This window comes from Anolis carolinensis, chromosome 5 (genome assembly GCF_035594765.1).
Source record: "Anolis carolinensis isolate JA03-04 chromosome 5, rAnoCar3.1.pri, whole genome shotgun sequence".
NCBI classification, from domain to species: Eukaryota; Metazoa; Chordata; class Lepidosauria; order Squamata; family Dactyloidae; genus Anolis; species Anolis carolinensis.
This window is the reverse complement of record NC_085845.1, coordinates 101,866,203-101,884,421: the sequence shown is the minus strand read 5'-3', so window position 1 is coordinate 101,884,421 and position 18,219 is coordinate 101,866,203. Positions and strand designations below refer to the sequence as shown.

The following is an 18,219-nucleotide window of genomic DNA, read 5'->3' as shown; positions in this document are numbered from 1 at the left end:
GAGGCCGACCCCTTTCCTTTCCTCCCCCATATTGTTTCCTGAACAAATGGGTCCTTTTTTTTTTTGCCCAACCGCAATGGAACGCCATTGCGTCAGCGTTTCCTGAGAGACGGCGTCTTCAGAGATTGGACAGCGCGTTCCAATAGGGTGTGAGTGGAGTCCGTTGCGCGTGAAGCAGGAGCGCGCGACCATCTTGGCAGCTCTGGCAGAGCCAAAGTGGTGGGCGGCGCCCAGGCAAAGCCCCGCCCCCTTCCTCCCGCCTCTTCCTTCCTCCCTTCCAGGCCCGGTTGGCGAAGCGAGGGAGATGGGGACGCCGGCTTCCCCCGTCATTCAGGATGTGGTGAGTGAGGGGCGGGTCCCCTCCCGGGCGGCGGCAACAAAGGGGCGGAGTCTAACCGAGGAAGGGAGGGGCGGGGCCTCACCGCTATCTCTCTCTCTCTCACACACACACACAAAACCAGATGCTAGATCTTGGAGTTTTGCTCCTTCTGCCAGAGCTCTGCGTTTCCCTTGAGGAGAAGGGCAGCTGAAGGGAGGCCAAGGAACCCAAGTCCCCCGTAACAAAGATTCCTCGTCCACTTTCTTGAAAGTCACATTACTCTATACTGGTACAGTAGAGTCTCACTTATCCAAGCTAAACGGGCGGCAGAACCTTGGATAAGCGAATATCTTGGATAATATGGAGGGATTAAGGAAAAGCCTATTAAACATCAAATTAGGTTATGATTTTACAAATTAAGCACCAAAACATCATGCTATACAACAAATTTGACAGAAAAATTAGTTCAATCAGCAGTAATGTTATGTTGTAATTACTGTATTTACGAATTTAGCACCAAAATATCATGATTGACTGCAAAAATGGCTTGGATAATCCAGAAACTTGGATAAGCGAGGCTTGGATAAGTGAGACTCTACTGTATATGAAAATATGTGAGATGCAGTGCCTGATCACTTGGGATGCCTTTGTGAAGCACTTTTGGCTGGATCTACATCTATTTTGTTGATTATTCTAAAGCCTTTGCTTTAGGCTTACAATTCCAGAAGAGATAAGAAACGGCTCAACGTGCCAGTAGACACTCCACCACAGATATCAGACGAGCTGTAAGGCCAAGAACAAGCCACAAGAGTAAAAACAAAGATTCACCCTGAGGAAAAGTGTTCTTACCATACATCAAGGGAACCATTGGCCGCATAGGGAAGCTGATGAAGAGACACAACCTACAAACTGACTACGAACGCACTTAAGAAAATCTAACAAATTCTACGTTCAGCGAAGGACAAGAGGGATCCTCTCACCGCTGCAGGAGTTTACCGTATACCATATCAGGGTTAATCAGCGACCCCAACTTGATTGATGACCTAGCCCTCAGCTCACCCTTGACAGACCACTTTGCGAATGGCGAAAATGGCATTGACAAAACACGACAGATTTGCTGATTTATAACTGCTGAAACTCAGCGGCTCTAAGGCTTTATTTACAACGCTTACTATCCAAAGCTATCAGGACACATGTTGCATCCACACGGACAAACATGGCGAAAGTCCGTGTCTCTCAAAAGTCCATTCTCTGTCAAATGGAAGACCTTGCCATTTGCCCTTCCAGCAATCAATCAGGGCTGGCCAGAATTAACCTCTTGGCTTCTGGAATGCTTGCCGGAACGAAACACACAATCCAACAGCTAACAATAGATTGAACATTTCACTCTGTATCAACAAAGACACTAACATACCAAGCAGCTCTGGACAAGTCTACATAGGGACCACAAAACACAGTAGCTTTGCCCAGTGTAGACTAACTCAACCAGAGCAGTCAGCCATACAGAGCACTTGATGAAGCAACACAGTGCATTATTTGAGAACACAGAAATGCTTGACCACTCTAATAACTACCATGTCAGACTACACAGAGAAGCCATTGAAATCTACAAGCATGTGGACAATTTCAACAGAAAGGAGGAAACCATGAAAATGAACAAAATCTGGCTACCAGTATTTAAAAACCTTAAAATCAGAACAGTAAATAAAGAACAACACTCTGAAAACAGGAATTCCAGACATAAATCAATCAGGGGCAGCTAACACCTCAGAACAAAGGATTCCCCCAGACAGGAATGAAGCTTGCAAGGCCATTAATGCTAATCAAGGTGATTAATTACAACATTCACACTGGCCTCCAACAGACAAGAGTTCTTTCTCCCACCCTGGACCTTCCACAGATATATAACCCCCCCCCCCTTGCTTAGTTTTTCCCATATACCTCACAAAATCTGAGGATGCCTGCTGTAGATGTGGGAGAAACGTCAGGAGAGAATGCTTCTGGAACATAGCCATACAGCCTGGAAATGCACAACAACCTAGTGATTCCGGCCATGAAAATCTTCGACAACAGATAAGGAACTATTTTTAAACAAGCAATGCATGGAAGTGGAAGAAGACAATAGAATATGAAGGACAAGAGACCTCTTCCACAAAATTAGAAATATATGAGGTAAATTTCTGGCAAAAATGGGCATGATCAAAACAAAGATGGCAAGGACCTAACAGAAGCTGAAGAGATAAAGAGAAGGTGGCGAGACTATACAGAAGATATGTATAGCAAAGATAGTAACATTGAGGATAGCTTTGACGGTGTGGTGAGTGAATTAGAACTAGACATCATGAGGAGTGAGGTTGAATGGGCCTTAAGAAGCATTGCTAATAACAAAGCAGTAGGAGACAACGGGATCTCAGAACACATCATGCGACTTGTGGGGCTTGACAAATCCAAGGCTGGAGTTAAAATTTCCGGAAGAAACCTTAACAACGTTAGATATGCAGATGATACCACTTAGATGGCTGAAAGCGAGGAGGAGCTGAGGGGCCTTATAACCAAGGTGAAAGAAGAAAGTGTAAAAACTGGGTTGCAGTTAAACATAAAAAAAACAAGATGATGACAACGAGACTGATTGCTAACTGGCAAATAGAGGGAGAAAATGTGGAGACAGTGACAGACTTTATATTTCTAGAGGCAAAGATTACTGCATACGCAGACTGCAGCCAGAAATCAGAAGACCTTTTCTTCTTGGGAGGAGAGCAATGACCAGTCTCGATAAAATAGTGAAGAGTAGACACATCACACTGGCAACGAAGGTTTGCATAGTTAAAGCAATTGTATTACCCTTAGTAACCTATGGATGCGAGAGCTGGACCATAAGGAAAGCTGAGCGAAGGAAGATAAGACGCTTTTGAATGTGTTGGAGGAAAATTCTGAGGGTGCCTTGGACCGCAAGAAGATCAAACCAGTCCATACCCTAGGAAATAATGCCCAACTGCTTACTGGAGGGAAGGATATTAGAGGCAAAGATGAAGTGCTTTGGCCACATAATGAGAAGATAGGAAAGCTTGGAGAAGATAATGATGTTGGGGAAAATGAAAAGAAAAAGGAAGAGGTTCTGACCAAGGGCAAGATGGCTGGGTGTTATCCTTGAAGAGTCAGAAACAACTGAATGAATAAACAACAACAATCCTTGAGACCCAGCCAAAAGTGCTGCCTCACCTTGTCACTGCCATGGCTCCATGCTGTGGGATCCAATGAGCTGTGGTTTTACAAGGTCTGTAGCCTTTGCTGCCAAAGAGAGTAGGTGCCTCACCAAGCTACAGATCCCAGCATCCCATCACATTGCACCCTGGCAGTTGTCAAACCGCATGGGCAAACTTTGGCTCTCCGGGTGTTTTGGACTTCAACTCCTACAATGCCTAACAGTCTACTAAAACATCGAGAAAATCAAAGTGCTCTTCCAGTAGTCACCAGCCAATCCCTCTGCAATGCCAGAAATACAGCTTAACATTAGAAAATGTTGACTGTTCCCGCTACCTTGGTAGCCACCTCTCCACAAAAGTCAACATTGACACTGAAATACAACACTGCCTGAGCTCTGCGAGTGCAGCATCCTTTCTAATGAAGCAAAAAGGGTCTGACGATCAGGACATCTGGAGGGATATCAAGGTGCTTGTTTATAAAGCTATTGTCCTCCTAACCCTGTTATACGCCTGCAAAACATGGACGTCACACACAACTCCTGGAACGATTCCATCAGCGTTCCCTCTAAAAAATCTTGCAAATCTTTTGGGAAGACGGGCGGACAAATTGCAGTGCACTGGAAGAAACAAAGACCACCAGCATTGAAGTGATGCTCCTATGCCATCAACTCCACTGGACTGGCCATGTTGTTTGAATGCCTGATCACTCTCTCCCAAAGCAGTTACTATACTCCCAACTCAGGAATGGGAAACGGAATATTGGTGGACAGGAAAAGAGATTTAAAGATGAGCTTAAAGGTAACCTTAAAAATTGTGGCATAGACACCAAGAACTGGGAAGTCCTGGCCCTTAAAAACTTAAGCAAAAAAAGAGATTAATCTTGTATTTTGTTAAATATATCAAAAACTATTCAGGGAAGCAGCTGACCCATCAAATTAGAAAAAGTCAGTGCATTGTTAGAAGAGGCTGAGAGCTATTCTTTGAAAATGTTTGGCCAAAATCAGTATTTGAAGTTAATGGTTTTTGTTTATAATGATATTGGTAAAGGAAATAAGTAGAATGGGAACATAAGGAGGGATTTTGATATAGGAATCACCATTTTGGAACCATCTTTTACCTGTAAAAGAAATGAGAAATTCCTCCCTCAAAGGTTAGACTAAGAAGAGACATTTGAGACCTTTCTGTATAGTGCACAACATATATCCATTTTCCACTATTAAAACAAAAGTTTGCAGTTGATCTGATCTTTAAATATTTCCCTATGATGTATGCCTTATATTTTATTTTAAAAAATTGCAATTGCCATAGATATATCTTGTTTTTCCTCTCATAAGCCCATGCTACATGGGTGTCCTACCTCACAACAGCCCTGTCTGTAGTATAGACCCAGTAACTGACTCAAGATGTCATTCAGTAAATTTTGTGGTTTGAACCTGGATCTCCAAAATCTCATTTGAACACCCAAAGTACTACTTAAAACTCAATCTCAGGACATACCATTTGTGAAACAACATTAGAAACCATCAGGGCTGTATATTAACTTTAAACTTTTAGATTTGTTTATAGGTTAAGTATTGCATAACTATAATTTAGCATAGTCATATTGTTGTTTTGATTACTTCAGGAAATGTTTCAAGAAGGTGAACCCTTTGAAAATGTGGCAGCTCGTTTTGAAGAAATGGATACATCAGAAACCCAGTGGGGATGGTTTTATTTGGCTGAATGTGGCAAATGGCATATGTTTGAGGTACTCATTTATTTTCATGTGCTTAGTGTCCCCTCAAAGCGTGGTCAGTTATTTCCATGTTAGTTAATAGTTCTGTTTCACAGGTGAGGAGATGAGGCTGAAATTACAATCATGTGTACACTTATAGAAGAGTGAGCTCCCTTTCCTTTAAAGAAATGGGTGTCAACAGAATTTGATTTTCCTCATGCATAACCTGTACTTGGGATAAGAGGCCATTGTGACGGCAGAATATGGAGAAAGAAATGGTTTCTAATTTGCAAAAGACTACATGTTATCATTGTATATGTTCTAATTTAAACACTGAATGGATCACATGTGTGCTGGATTAGACTGAGGAAGGAGGAGTGGAAACTGGAGGAACATCAACAATGTAAACTATGTAGATGACATTATACTGCTAGCAGAGAAGAGCAGAAACTTGGATCAATTAGTTAAGACGATCAAGGAAGAAAGTACAAAGGCAAGTTTACAGCTGGAAATTAAGAAAGCTAAAATAATGACCACAGGTGATTTACATAACTTCAAAGTAGACACTGATAGTCAAAATTTTCTTATAGTGTGGCTCAGTCATGAATCAACATAGAGACTGCAGTCAAGCAATTAGAAGAAGACTCAGACTTGGAAGGGCAGCTTATGAAGGAACTAAAATGATACTCAAATGTAAAGATTCATCATTTAATACCACGGTCAGGACTGTCCATGATCGGAAGAGAATCGACTCATTTAAGATATGGTTTTGAAGGGCAGGTCTACAGATACCCCAGACTTCCAAATAAATCCCACAACAAATAAATGAGGGCCCTTCAAGACAGGCCCTATATCCCAGGATCTGATCCTAGGTTTTCTTTTTATTGCAGATTATTAGGCAGTGGGGACTCAAATAATCCAGTTTAATGCAGAAAACCTGTCTGGAAGGGCCCTGAGTCAGGCTGTCATTCTTTGGCAATATCACAAGAAGACATGACTCCCTAGAAAAGACAATGATGCTTGGCAAGTTGGAAGACAGTTGGACATCTGGCCCAAAAAGTGCCATAGAGCTATGTTGAAAAGTATAAAATGCATAGAGAGGATATATTTTGTTGGTCATGGATAAATGAAACCATGGATACCAGTCCTACAGAATTGGGGGAGGTGGGGTCATACTGTATATATACAATTCTCCTTTTATGTTTCTTTGTTTCATTTAATTTCCAACCTATTCTCATAGTCAATAATAAAACAAAATGAAAATGCAAAGGATACAGTATACTTTATTTGCAAAAGTGTGCAGAGTTTAGGGTTCTTTGTTGTAGAATATGAAGGCAGGGATTGCTGCCTATCTTACTATTATGAACTAAACTAATGCCGGCCACATGACCTTGGAGGTGTCTACGGATAACGCCGGCTCTTCAGCTTAGAAATGGAAATGAGCACCAACCCCCAGAGTCAGACATGACTGGACTTAACGTCAGGGGAAACCTTTACCTTTATGGATCCACAAGGGATTCTTGGCCAAATAGCAATCACTTGGCTTCAGTGCTTTCTATTTAGTTTCACAGAATCAAAGAGTCCTAGGATTGGAAAAGCACAAGGGTTATCTAGTACAGCTACTGCTCATCTAGCTTCTAATTAAAGACATCCAGAGAAGGAGACTCCACTATTCTTTGAAACAGTCTATTACATGGTGGGACAGCTCTTATTCTCAAGATGTTCTTCCTAAGGTTTAGGTGGCATCTCCCTTCTTGCAATTTGAATCCATTGGTTTTTGTTCTAGCCTCTGGGGCAGCTGAAAATAAGCTTGCTCCATCTTCACTATGACATCACTTTAAATAATATAAAGTGACTAACATATCATCTCTCTGTCTTCTCTTCTCCAAGCTTTTTTTTTCCTTGTCAGGGGTGACTTGAGAAACTCCAAGCTAAACATTCCCAGTTCCCTAAGCCATTCATCACAGGACGTAGTTTCCAGAACCCTTACCATTTTGGTCACCCTTCTCTGGACATGTTCCAGCTTGTCAACATCTTTTGAACTGTGGTGCCTAGAACTGGACAGAATACTCCAACTGAGGTCTGACCAGAGCTTAATAGAATAGTAATATGCATCCTTTGATGTTCACATTATTATTACTGTTGATGCAGCCCAGAATTGCATTGGCCTTTTTGACAGCCATGTTCACCTTGTAGTCTACGAAGACATCTAAATCCTTTTCACATGTACTGTTGTCAAATCAGATGTCACCCACCCAGCCTTTTGTTTTTCCTGCTTAAGTGTAATACCTTGAGTTCTGATCCTGTCCTCTAATCTTTTAACTGTTCTCTCATTTGATGTCATCTGCAATTTAAATAAATATTCACTCTATTCCATGTAGAAATAATAGAGAATGAGGTAACGATCCCGACTTTTAGATTTGTTGTGCAGATCAGTGCAGTAAGATATGCAAGGAACTTCATTTCATTGATCCCTGGATGTAACATTTCAAAATGTGCTTTCTGTTTTTTTAAAGATCAATTCTAATACCCAGTGTTCACTTAGCAGCGAAGACATTGAAAGGGAATTTAGATTGAATCCACAAGGCTGCATTTCATTTGCAACTACAAAATTTAACTATGTACTAGACTTTTCAGGTATGTGTATATTTCTTTGTATACATTTAAACCTGTCTTGTGGTAAAATATGTATACAGGACCCATTTGCAAAATGTTGGTAGCAACTTGTTCTTTGCAGACAGATGTAAATGAAACAATTGGAAAGGTGTCTTTTATTTTCAGAAAATTCCTTTTCTAGATAAGCACGGTATATTACCTTGATTTCCCCAATTTAAGAAATAGTTTGTATCATAGACAAGAACACACACCTGCTTCCAAAAAAGATATAAGTAAGAATATTATCTGTCCATTTTCCAGATTTTGGCTTACTTTAGTTTTGTACACAGGGATGAAGCAGACTAACCAAACAACTGGAAAACAACGCCCGATAAAGCGAGCTCCGTTTTCAATTAGTGCCTTCAGGTAGGAATTAAAGTACATTCCTTGTTATATGTTGCCAGTTCTGTCAATTTATTTGTGGTGAAGACCTTCCATACTACTATTGATGGATCTCCCCCCCCCCTCACCCCACATGTAATAAAATGCAAAACCAAAAAAGTGCAACAAGATTAGACATTGGAAAATCTTAGAAAATATAAGTAGGTTTCCCTATACAGTAACGGCTAGTTGAAGTGCTGTCTATAACACCAACAGAAAAATAAAACACAAAATTAGGTTAGCAAGAGGAATCAAAGGAGATATATTTGAGGAAATTCATAAGCTTTATTTCACTTATAGCTTAGATTCAATCCACTCTCAGATTTAAATCTACAGTGATATAGGTATGAGGTTCACTATGCAAGACAGTGGGGTAGGGTGAAAAAGAATGAGGGAAGAACAAATTGAGTGTATGGTAGATTTGATTTGTAAAGTTAGAAAATGTGTAAAAATGTGTTTGCAATAATGTAAAGAAAATGTTAAAAATGATATATACTAAAAAGATACTGAAAAATAACATTGCTTGAGCCTTGTTGAGTGGAGGCTCTGCCTCCTTGCTTTCAATTTTCTTTATGCTTGTATATTATGTAAACAAGTGAAAGATTCAAGCAGAAAAATGAAGAACATGACAAGACTGATGTCAGTCTTTCTAGTGATGATTTTGAAGTATAATTTGAGACTTCTTCCTCTTGATTTATTTATTTAATCTTTCAAAGAGAATTGGAAATATCAAAAATGTGCAAGTGACCTGCCCAATCTTACACCCAGTGGAGAAGCAGTTATAAATTACCATATTTCATCACATAATAGTAACTTTTTATTCCTTTTTTATCAAAAAAGCGGGCTGTGAATATTACATGATGAAAAGAGATTTGCCTTTGATACTCTGGTTTTATTTTTTTTTAATCTGTCTTACCTCCAATACAGGAGGAGGAGGAGGAGGAGGAGGAGGAGGAGGAGGAGGGATGATCCATCCTCAAACAAACTACTGATTTTTTTTTAAACTGAACAACCTCAATCTCAAAGAAAGGAGGGAGGATGGAAGATTCTTCCCCTTCCTTATATTTTCGAAGGCAAGGCAGTTTACGTAATCCGAGTTGGAGCTCTTTGAAGGAAGGAGGAAGTAAGTAAGTTATGAGTTACAGAGACCTCACTTTCAGTTTTTAAAACAGCTTTGCCTTTGGAGAAAAGAGGGAGGGAGGGATGGAAAAATCATTCCCAAACGGTTCTGCAACTGTTATGCGAGGAACACAAAAATACCAATTTTGCAACCCAAAAAATGAAAGTGCAACTATTATGTAGTGGAGACTATTATGCGATGAAATATAATATTTTTCAAAACCAACATTGATCTGTTTTGTCCAGCTCCTCATTTTTCTGCGTCATGAGAAAACTGAAGGAAGATTAAGATATTACATGTACACTTACTATGCCAGCTCATTCAACATGGTTTCATTTGTATGAGAAGAGCTTTGAATATCATAGAATTGCATTGGAGGACCAGAAATGTTCTCACCAGGCCTCCTTGTGATTTTATGGTCAATATCCACAGGAAGATTCACCATAAATTGACCACAAATCATGCCAGTGGCCTAGAGAGAACACTTCTCTTGGCATCGGTAGATCATTCCAATCTATAGTACACTTCAGATGGAAGCACAAACATTGTTTGTTTCAGACAAGAAAAATAGAGTTTCAAATGGTATGCAAAAATCCAAAGGATTCTGGAGTGGATCCCTTACATACTGTACAGACATACATTATCTAGGAGACCTTTTCAACCTGTGCCCTCCAGGTGTTTGGGCCTCCAACTCTCAGAAGCTCTAGCCAGCTTGTTCGATGGTCAAGAATTCAGGAAGCTGCACAACCTGCAGAGGTTGTTCAGGCCTGACTCTAAAGTAAGCATGGGCGAGCTTCGGCCCTCCAGGTGTTTTGTACTTCAACTCCTACAATTCCTAACAGCTGGCAAGCTGGCTGGGATTTTTGGGAGTTGGAAGTCCAGAACATCTGGATGGTTGCCCTTGCCTGCTTTAAAACCTATAAACCTGAGGTCCCAATTCAGCAAAGCATAAGAGGACCAAAGCTATTATCTATCTTTATATTGTTTTGCCTTCTGTAGGCTTAGGTGAGTTTCCAGTTTTAAAAAATGCAAAGCAGAAATGAGTTTCCTGTATAGAAAACGCTATTTACTGTGCAGGAAATCTGTTTTACTGGAATCTCTTTTTCTACAACAAACAAAATGTTTTTCTGTACAGAATAATTATTGCATAACATTTTGGGGTATTCAAATCCAGGGATGCTACCACAGAGCAATATTTACTTTCTTTCACAGTGGTCAATAAGTTACCATAGAATCATAGAATCATAGAATAGTAGAGTTGGAAGAGACCTCATGGGCCATCCAGTCCAACCCCCTGCCAAGAAGCAGGAAATCGCATTCATAGCACCCCCGACAGATGGCCATCCAGCCTCTGTTTAAAAGCCTCCAAAGAAGGAGCCTCCACCACAGTCCGGGGCAGAGAGTTCCACTGCCGAACAGCCCGAACAGTGAGGAAGTTCTTCCTGATGTTCAGGTGGAATCTCCTTTCTTGTAGTTTGAAGCCATTGTTCCGCGTCCTAGTCTGCAGGGCAGCAGAAAATAAGCTTGCTCCCTCCTCCCTATGACTTCCCCTCACATATTTGTACATGGCTATCATGTCTCCTCTCAGCCTTCTCTTCTGCAGGCTAAACATGCCCAGTTCTTTAAGCCTGTCCTCATAGGGCTTGTTCTCATACCATAATTATTTGTCCTTGCACACATGGATGAAACAGTCAAAGATGTGTATTTCTGAAGTGGAGTAATGGCCTGAGCCCACCAAGCACTATGCAGATAATCTCTGATGTGAACTAATGTCTCAAAAGTGAATGGTAAATGCTTTGGCTTCTTGTCTGTGTGGCAGATTATCCTCTCTGGTAGAAGGGAGGAGCTCATGCCAGTGCTTTGCCACTGATAGTTACTTTGAAAAATCAAATAGTTTTCAGTACAGTTCTATTGACATCCCGACAGCCAGTTTAAACATTTTAAAATGTATAAAATGAGAAAATTAAGACAATCTTGTCATGACTCATGCACTTCCTATCTAGTCTTTCTACTTTGTTAGGAAAGAAAATATTAAAATGAGTGTTACAGTTTCCTTCTTATTTTGTGTTGGTAGTTATATCTGTGAAAATCAATCTATCCCTATGCCATCACACTGGGAGAAAGTAAATTCAGAAGAACCATATCAGGTAAACTTTTCTAAGAACCTTTGCGTTTTTTGGAAGCAAAGGACTGGTGCATCTCCGTAAAGCTTTGTGAACCTCTCTCTTTCAGCTTATTCCTTTGCAAAAGGAAACAAACGAATACAAGGCAGTTGCTAGTTATTTTGGGAAAACAATGGATAGCAATCAAATTAGACAAATTCAAAGAATTCAAAACATAGACTTGTGGGAATTTTATTGCAGGTGAGTCAGTTTTTTTGTGCTACATTCTCTAAACCATTTTTCTCTCTCGTTAAAGGCATATCATGTCAGTATTTATATATATCTAATTTCAGACTTAAAATACCTGTTTAGTATTCTTCCTCTGCCAAATACCTTGCCTAGTTCATCTTTCTCTCCCTAATGCATTTTTAAAAAGAGATGGAAAATAGTTATTATTACCATATGTATGTGGAATCATAGTTATTGTTGTTGGGTGCCTTCATCTTTTAAAACTTACGTTGACCCTAAGGTGAACCTATGATGGGATCTATGCAGTCCTCTTGCTGCCTAAACTGGTACAATCCACTGAGGATTTTACTGCTTTATTTGTACTTCATGCTGTGGTCTATAATAGAGCAACAGATGAAGGTGCTGGGTTTTTTGTCTGTCCATTTACTATGAATGGTCCAGGAACAATATCTAAATGGCTTCCTGACCTTGTCACTTACTTTATTCTAGTATTTGATTTCTTTTATGAACGGTTTGCAATACTATCTTTTTGACAGAAAAAAGGCCCAATTAAAGAAGAAAAGAGGCACCTCCTTTATAAATGAAAACATGTTGTTTCATGGCACAAGCACTGAATTTGTGGAAGCTATTTGCGTTCATAACTTTGACTGGAGAATCAATGGCATGCATGCTGCTGTGTATGGAAAAGGTAAGCAGCTTAATGAGTTACTCCTTTGTGTGATCTACATAGCATGTTTTGGAGATGTCATCCCAGTGAAATGCTTTATTCCCAGTCACATCTTGTTTTCATTAGGAAGCATTTCTCAGCTAATGTCAGATGTCAAGAGCAAACTGATAAGACTCCTCTGCAGAGCTATAGGAAATTGTTGATCCTAAAAAAAAGGCCCATGGCAAATAATAACTTTATTCTTATACCCCGCCACCAGCTGCCCAAAGGGACTTGGGGTGGCTTACATATGGTGAAGAGCACAGATGTCTATTATAAACAATGTATCAAAATATGTGGTAAACAATAATGGTGCAATGTGCAAGTTGTACACAATATGTATATTAGAGCACCATATACATTACTACGTCCTCTGAAATCATATAAGATTAACAACGAAATAATATTTATTTCAGAATGTCGAAACAAACAAGTAAATGTACAAGTCTCTGTAGTCCTGGGAGGATTTCCTATGGATTTCAACCGAGTTAACCATGGATTGGAATTAAACAGTCTCAATTTCTCTATGGTCCTGGAGGGATTTCCACTGAATTAAACAAGAATTAGAACTAAACAGTCTCAGACAAAAACCAAATCTAGTAAAAGTCTTACAAAGTATAACGAAAGTAAATTCCAGAACAATGAAAAGGGATCTGTTGTTAACCTTGGATGATGAATGTCTGATTGTAGACTGGAATTAGTTTTGTCTAGAAAAACATTGTTTACCACATTGTGGCTTACATATGGGACAAAATGTCCACAAGACATAAATACAACAATCCATTAAAGCACAAACTATTAAAATAAGAGCATAGTAAAATATAACAATCCAGATAAAACACGGTTAAATAAAACATAAGAATATAAAACAGCAGTTTAGAAACTCAATCAAAACAATACTCAACAAAATCAATAGCCAGTAATACAATGGGTGTGACCAGGCTATAAAAGAGCTGGATTATGGGATAGTGCAAATCCCAAGTGCTTCCTAATTCTGAAGGGAATAATATCTCGGACATAACAGGCAAAACCAGCAGAAACTGCAGTTCAAGTTAGTGTGATCTACACATTTCTGGCTGTTCAGAATGAGGAAGGAAAGAAAGATATGGGTTATCATTGTTCTGGCAAACAAGCAGAGATGGAAATCGGATTAATGATGCCCAATCTGTCAACATCAGTGGTGGGAAGATGTTGTTGTCCAGAAGTTTTTGAACTTTGGTTACCATAATCTGTGCTGGTTAGATTATAGGAATGAGGGACATTAAAATGGAAACTTCACACTGAAACTAAAGAAATTGGAACAGATTTGCTACACAAGCTATATATAGCATTCATATTCAGGGAAGATATAATTCTGATTACCAGATGTAAAGGTTAGCATTGGCAGTTGGCTATCTCCAGGATTCTCTGCTTGTGAATTCTGCAGAGTTTCTGGTTGACTGTTTCTGGGCCTTTGGTTTAGTAGGCCTTTGGTTTGATTAAGGCTAATCATTTCTGATACAAATAAAACAAAATAAAGATCAAATGTTTGCCAAAGATGGTTGCATCAGAGACAAGTGTGACTATGAGCTTCTATGGCACACCTTAATATCCCTATTTTAAAATTATTCCTTAGAGCTGCTCCTTATCAGCCAATCATATACAAAAAAGGGCTAGCACACAGGCCACAACTCCTAAGTTTCCATTCTCCTATGGCTCCAGTTCATCTTTTGAGAACTTTCATCAAGAAATACCATCTTGCTCTGAAAACGATCAGAGATCTTTAGCCATTAAGTGGAAAATACAGCAGTTAATGTCTTGGTAGAAAAATTTAGTAAATTCACCTGATTGAAAGTTTTCGTGTATGCAGCAATTTCCCATAGAATAATTGGCTTCTTCACTCATTTGGTCAAGGACTACTGCAGATGTTCATTCTCACTGAACACATCATTTCTTTTGGATAAAAGAAATGCTTCCTCACATTTTAAGAACTCTTGCGTGCACACAAGGGGCTCTGTTTATGGTGACAGAGCACCTGTTTAGTTCTCTAGTGCAGCTTTTCTGGTTTACTCTTCACTGCCGTTCCACAAATATAATGCTCTGTGGAGTGGGCTCTGCATAGAACTGTCTCTTTAAAGGATATAGCATTAAAGTATCACAAAACAGTTTCTTTAAGTCTGTGTGATCAGTTGGTGAATTCGGCATAACACAACAAATCTGGCAAGCTGATGGTTGTGGACATTAACTGGGCATTAGTTCTTCTGAGTTTTTAATTAGATGTATAAAGAACAGAGAACTGAAGTTGTTGTCCTGTTTCTCTCAAGTTTCTTAAGTGTAAAACATGTGATGATACCATGTGCATGTAGTTACTCTGAATCATATGATAGCCACTACCATGAATCAAGAAGTACATGTCATACTATGTCCCTTGTTGTGTTGGTATATTTCTACCTTTAGTACATGTATGTAGGAAAAGCAAGGGGGACTTCATGTGGGGTGGGCATTTTGGGAAGTAGTTCCAGCCTATGTCATTGATAAAACAGGTGAATTTATATTTCAACTATACTCAAGCATATCTATTTATCTGTAGGGACTTACTTTGCGAGGGATGCTTTATACTCCAGCCGATTCTGCAAAGATGACTTGAAGCATGGCAGCACATTACAAATTCACGGTGTTGATCTGCAACTTCACATCCTTACAAAGCATAAAGTGATGTTTCTTGCTCGTGTATTGACTGGAGACTACATTCTTGGGGAGTCCAAATATGTGAGGCCACCTTCAAGAGACGGGAGCCTTATTAATTTATATGACAGCTGTGTAGATAGTATGTGTAATCCAAAGATTTTTGTTATCTTTGATGCCAACCAGATCTATCCAGAATATTTAATAGAATTCAGGTGAGACTTACAGAAATAAAAATCACTTAGCCTTATTAAAATTATTTAAAATTTTAAAAAGTTTTATACGTGAATTTATTGGTATACTATATGAAATGTTACTATCTGAAGGTTGAGTTCTGGAAGAACTGGAAATCACTAGACAAGAGTGAGTTTGGTTTATGAGATCCTTAAAACTTGTCAAAACCAGGTATAGTATTAAATTGAAGTGTATTGCATGGTCAGGTAGCATTTCAACAAGTCTGTGACATCTAACCTGAATTAATACATTGGCAGTTGCGGATTACAATGATATAAATATTTAGTCTCCTTGATTTGTATCTTGGATATTTTTATCAAAACATTGATCATCCAAATGTTAAATAAATGCATTTTGTTTAATTACATGGTAGACAATCCATAATTCCTAGGAAATTGTCTCTTTTTTCCCTTCATGGAAAGATACTTTACTCCATTGTACCAGTGGTTGGTGAGAAGCCCTCCTTCTGTTTCAAGAGCCATTGCTGTGCCTCTGAGGGAGAAAGGAACAGCTAAGTACAACTCTGTTGTGCCTTGGTCCCAGTGGTTTATAAGAAGCCCTTGTTTTCATTCATATAGCCACTGTTGTGGCCTCTGAGAGAGTGAACAGTCAGACACAGCTATGTTGTGCATTAGTCCCAGGAGATCTTGAAAACCTCTCCCTCATTCCCAATTATGGCTTTTGAGGAGAGAAGAGCAGCCAACATCTGTTGGACTCAACCCCATTCCCCACTGTTATCCCCTTTTCCTTGAGTATTCTGTTTTATTAGATTTTAATTCCAAATGTAGAAAACTATAAACTAACATTTTGGAAACTGTTTTTGGTTAGCGGGCAGAGTATAAATGCACAAAATAAATAAAAATATATTTGGTGATGCTATCACCAAATATTTCTTACAAAGAAACATTAGCAATTATTTATTTCACCTTGAACTAGATAGTCAGGATGGGGGCATATCTTTCCTCTTACTGTCCATGGATACTCAATTTATGACAATGATAATTAAAATGTTTTACGTTTGCCTGTCCCACTGAGTGGCTTCCAGTGAAGTGGAGTTGGGGATAGGAAAACTCTAAGGAGAAGTGTATTGTTAGTCTCTGTGATAGAGATCAAGTTCTAGTAGCTGCCATTTAATTAGTAAGAAGAAAGTGGCAATTGTAAATCAGCCAAGTAACTGTGCCAATGTCTCACAGGCTGAATAATGTGCCTTTACTTCAATCACAGCACTATTGAAACACACTACTTCCTAAGGTGAAAACACTTCTTTTTGCTGTCTGAGAGCTTTAAAGTATTTTTAAAAAATCCTCAAGTTTTTTTTTTGGAAAGGACTGAGTTTTTAAAATGTGTACTTTATCCCCCCCCCCCCCCAAAAAAAAAGGTTTGCAGTGGAATCGGGTGTAACATAGTTTACATTAGATATCTTACTGTACTGGTTTGGGTCCATTTAGTCACCCAGTCGTCTGCCCATTTTTCTGATATCACTGATAGTGAATAATCACCAATTTTTTAGGCCGCTAGTAGGGCCGCTATGACTTGTCCATGTTAAGTGTCAGCTTCTATATTATCACATTCATGTAGAATTCCCCAGATATATCTATTATCAAAATATATATTAACCTGGAGTCTAGCTGCTTTTTCTAAGGCTCAGAGAACTGCTTCTAATTTGCTCATTGGGCCAAACATGGAGACAATGCCCCTTAAAAGATGACATTCTGGGAATCCTCAATCATTGTCCAGCCAGTGTGCTGCCTTAATGTGTACCATGAGGAATAATCCTTTCTCAAAAAAATACTTGAAAGGGAGAGTGTTTTTAGGAGAAGTCTCTTGTAGAGCCATCATGATGAAATGGCTTGACTATTGGACTAGGAACCTGAGAGACCAGGGTATGATTTCCTACTTAGACATGGAAACTTACTGGGTGAAACAGGGCAAGTCACATTCTCCTAGCCAAGAAGTAAGGTAAAGGTAAAGGTTTCCCCCTGACATTAAGTCTAGTCATGTTCGACTCTGATGCTCATCTCCATTTCTAAGCCGAAGAGCCAGCGTTGTCTGTAGACACCTCCAAAGTCATGTGGCTGGAATGACTGCATGGAGCGCCATTACCTTCCTGCCAGAACGGTACCTATAGATCTACTCACATTTGCATGTTTTTGAACTGCTAGGTTGGCAGAAGCTGGGGTTAACAACAGGAGTTCACCCCGCTCCCCAGATTTGAACCGCCAACGTTTTGAAAAGCAAGTTCTGCAGCTCAGCGGTTTGATCTGCTGCGCCACCAGGGGCTTCTAAGAGGAAGGCAATGGAAAACCTGCTTGGAATAACACAACACTATGACAGAATTGCTATGATTTGTGATCAGAGGTGATCTGAAGGCACATAACAAGAATGGATTCTCAGTGAAAACTTTTCAAATATGCAAATAATAAAAAGTGTAAACAATATGAATACATCATACTATAATATATAAAAGTATAATATATAAGAGTAAACACACTGTAGTGCTTACTCTTAGTGGAAGAATGAATGTTAGAACGAATTCATTCTGGGTTTACCAGGTGATACAACTATCTACTTCTAGAATGTCTTTCACTGCTGAGAAATTTTTGAATGTATGTGTGTGTGTGATTATTTTTTTATAGTAGAAATGAAAGTGTAAGTGCAACAACATATTCACCCATTACTTTTAAATGCAGTCAATCTTGCCCACAGAATGTGGCCTAGAAATAAACACATAGGAATTGTGTTACTTCTATGGATAGTTTTCCAGATGGAAAATCATTATGTCAACACTCATATTTCTAGTATAAGTTATTTAGCATTTTCTAAGAACATGTTCAATTAACTTAATTCATTTTGTTGTACTACTCAAATACTG

The 18,219-nt window shown here is 39.2% G+C and overlaps 1 protein-coding gene across 2 annotated transcripts; it reads left to right on the top strand.

The window, feature by feature from the left end:
* The first annotated feature begins 152 nt into the window (after positions 1-152).
* On the top strand, positions 153-15,709 carry parp11 (poly(ADP-ribose) polymerase family member 11). 2 transcript variants are annotated; one of them, XM_003221385.3, is made up of 8 exons: positions 153-340; positions 5,147-5,269; positions 7,753-7,873; positions 8,182-8,257; positions 11,467-11,539; positions 11,625-11,755; positions 12,280-12,431; positions 15,019-15,709. In XM_003221385.3, the coding sequence occupies exons 1-8, from the start codon at positions 305-307 to the stop codon at positions 15,330-15,332; spliced, it is 1,026 nt and encodes a 341-aa protein (XP_003221433.1). In that variant the 5' UTR covers positions 153-304; the 3' UTR covers positions 15,333-15,709. The 2 variants fall into 2 exon arrangements, with proteins under 2 accessions (XP_003221433.1, XP_062838072.1); XM_062982002.1 differs by lacking the exon at positions 153-340 and adding an exon at positions 964-4,320.
* Positions 15,710-18,219: the final 2,510 nt, after the last annotated feature.

What these genes read in the sequence shown, in the direction of transcription:
- parp11 (XM_062982002.1), top strand. Translation starts at nt 4,207, where the DNA reads ATGTTGTTTGAATGCCTGATCACTCTCTCCCAAAGCAGTTACTATACT. An exon ending in CTATGTACTAGACTTTTCAG is followed by an intron (nt 7,874 to 8,181) that starts GTATGTGTATAT and finishes TTTTGTACACAG; the next exon opens with GGATGAAGCAGACTAACCAA. An exon ending in TGCTGCTGTGTATGGAAAAG is followed by an intron (nt 12,432 to 15,018) that starts GTAAGCAGCTTA and finishes ATTTATCTGTAG; the next exon opens with GGACTTACTTTGCGAGGGAT.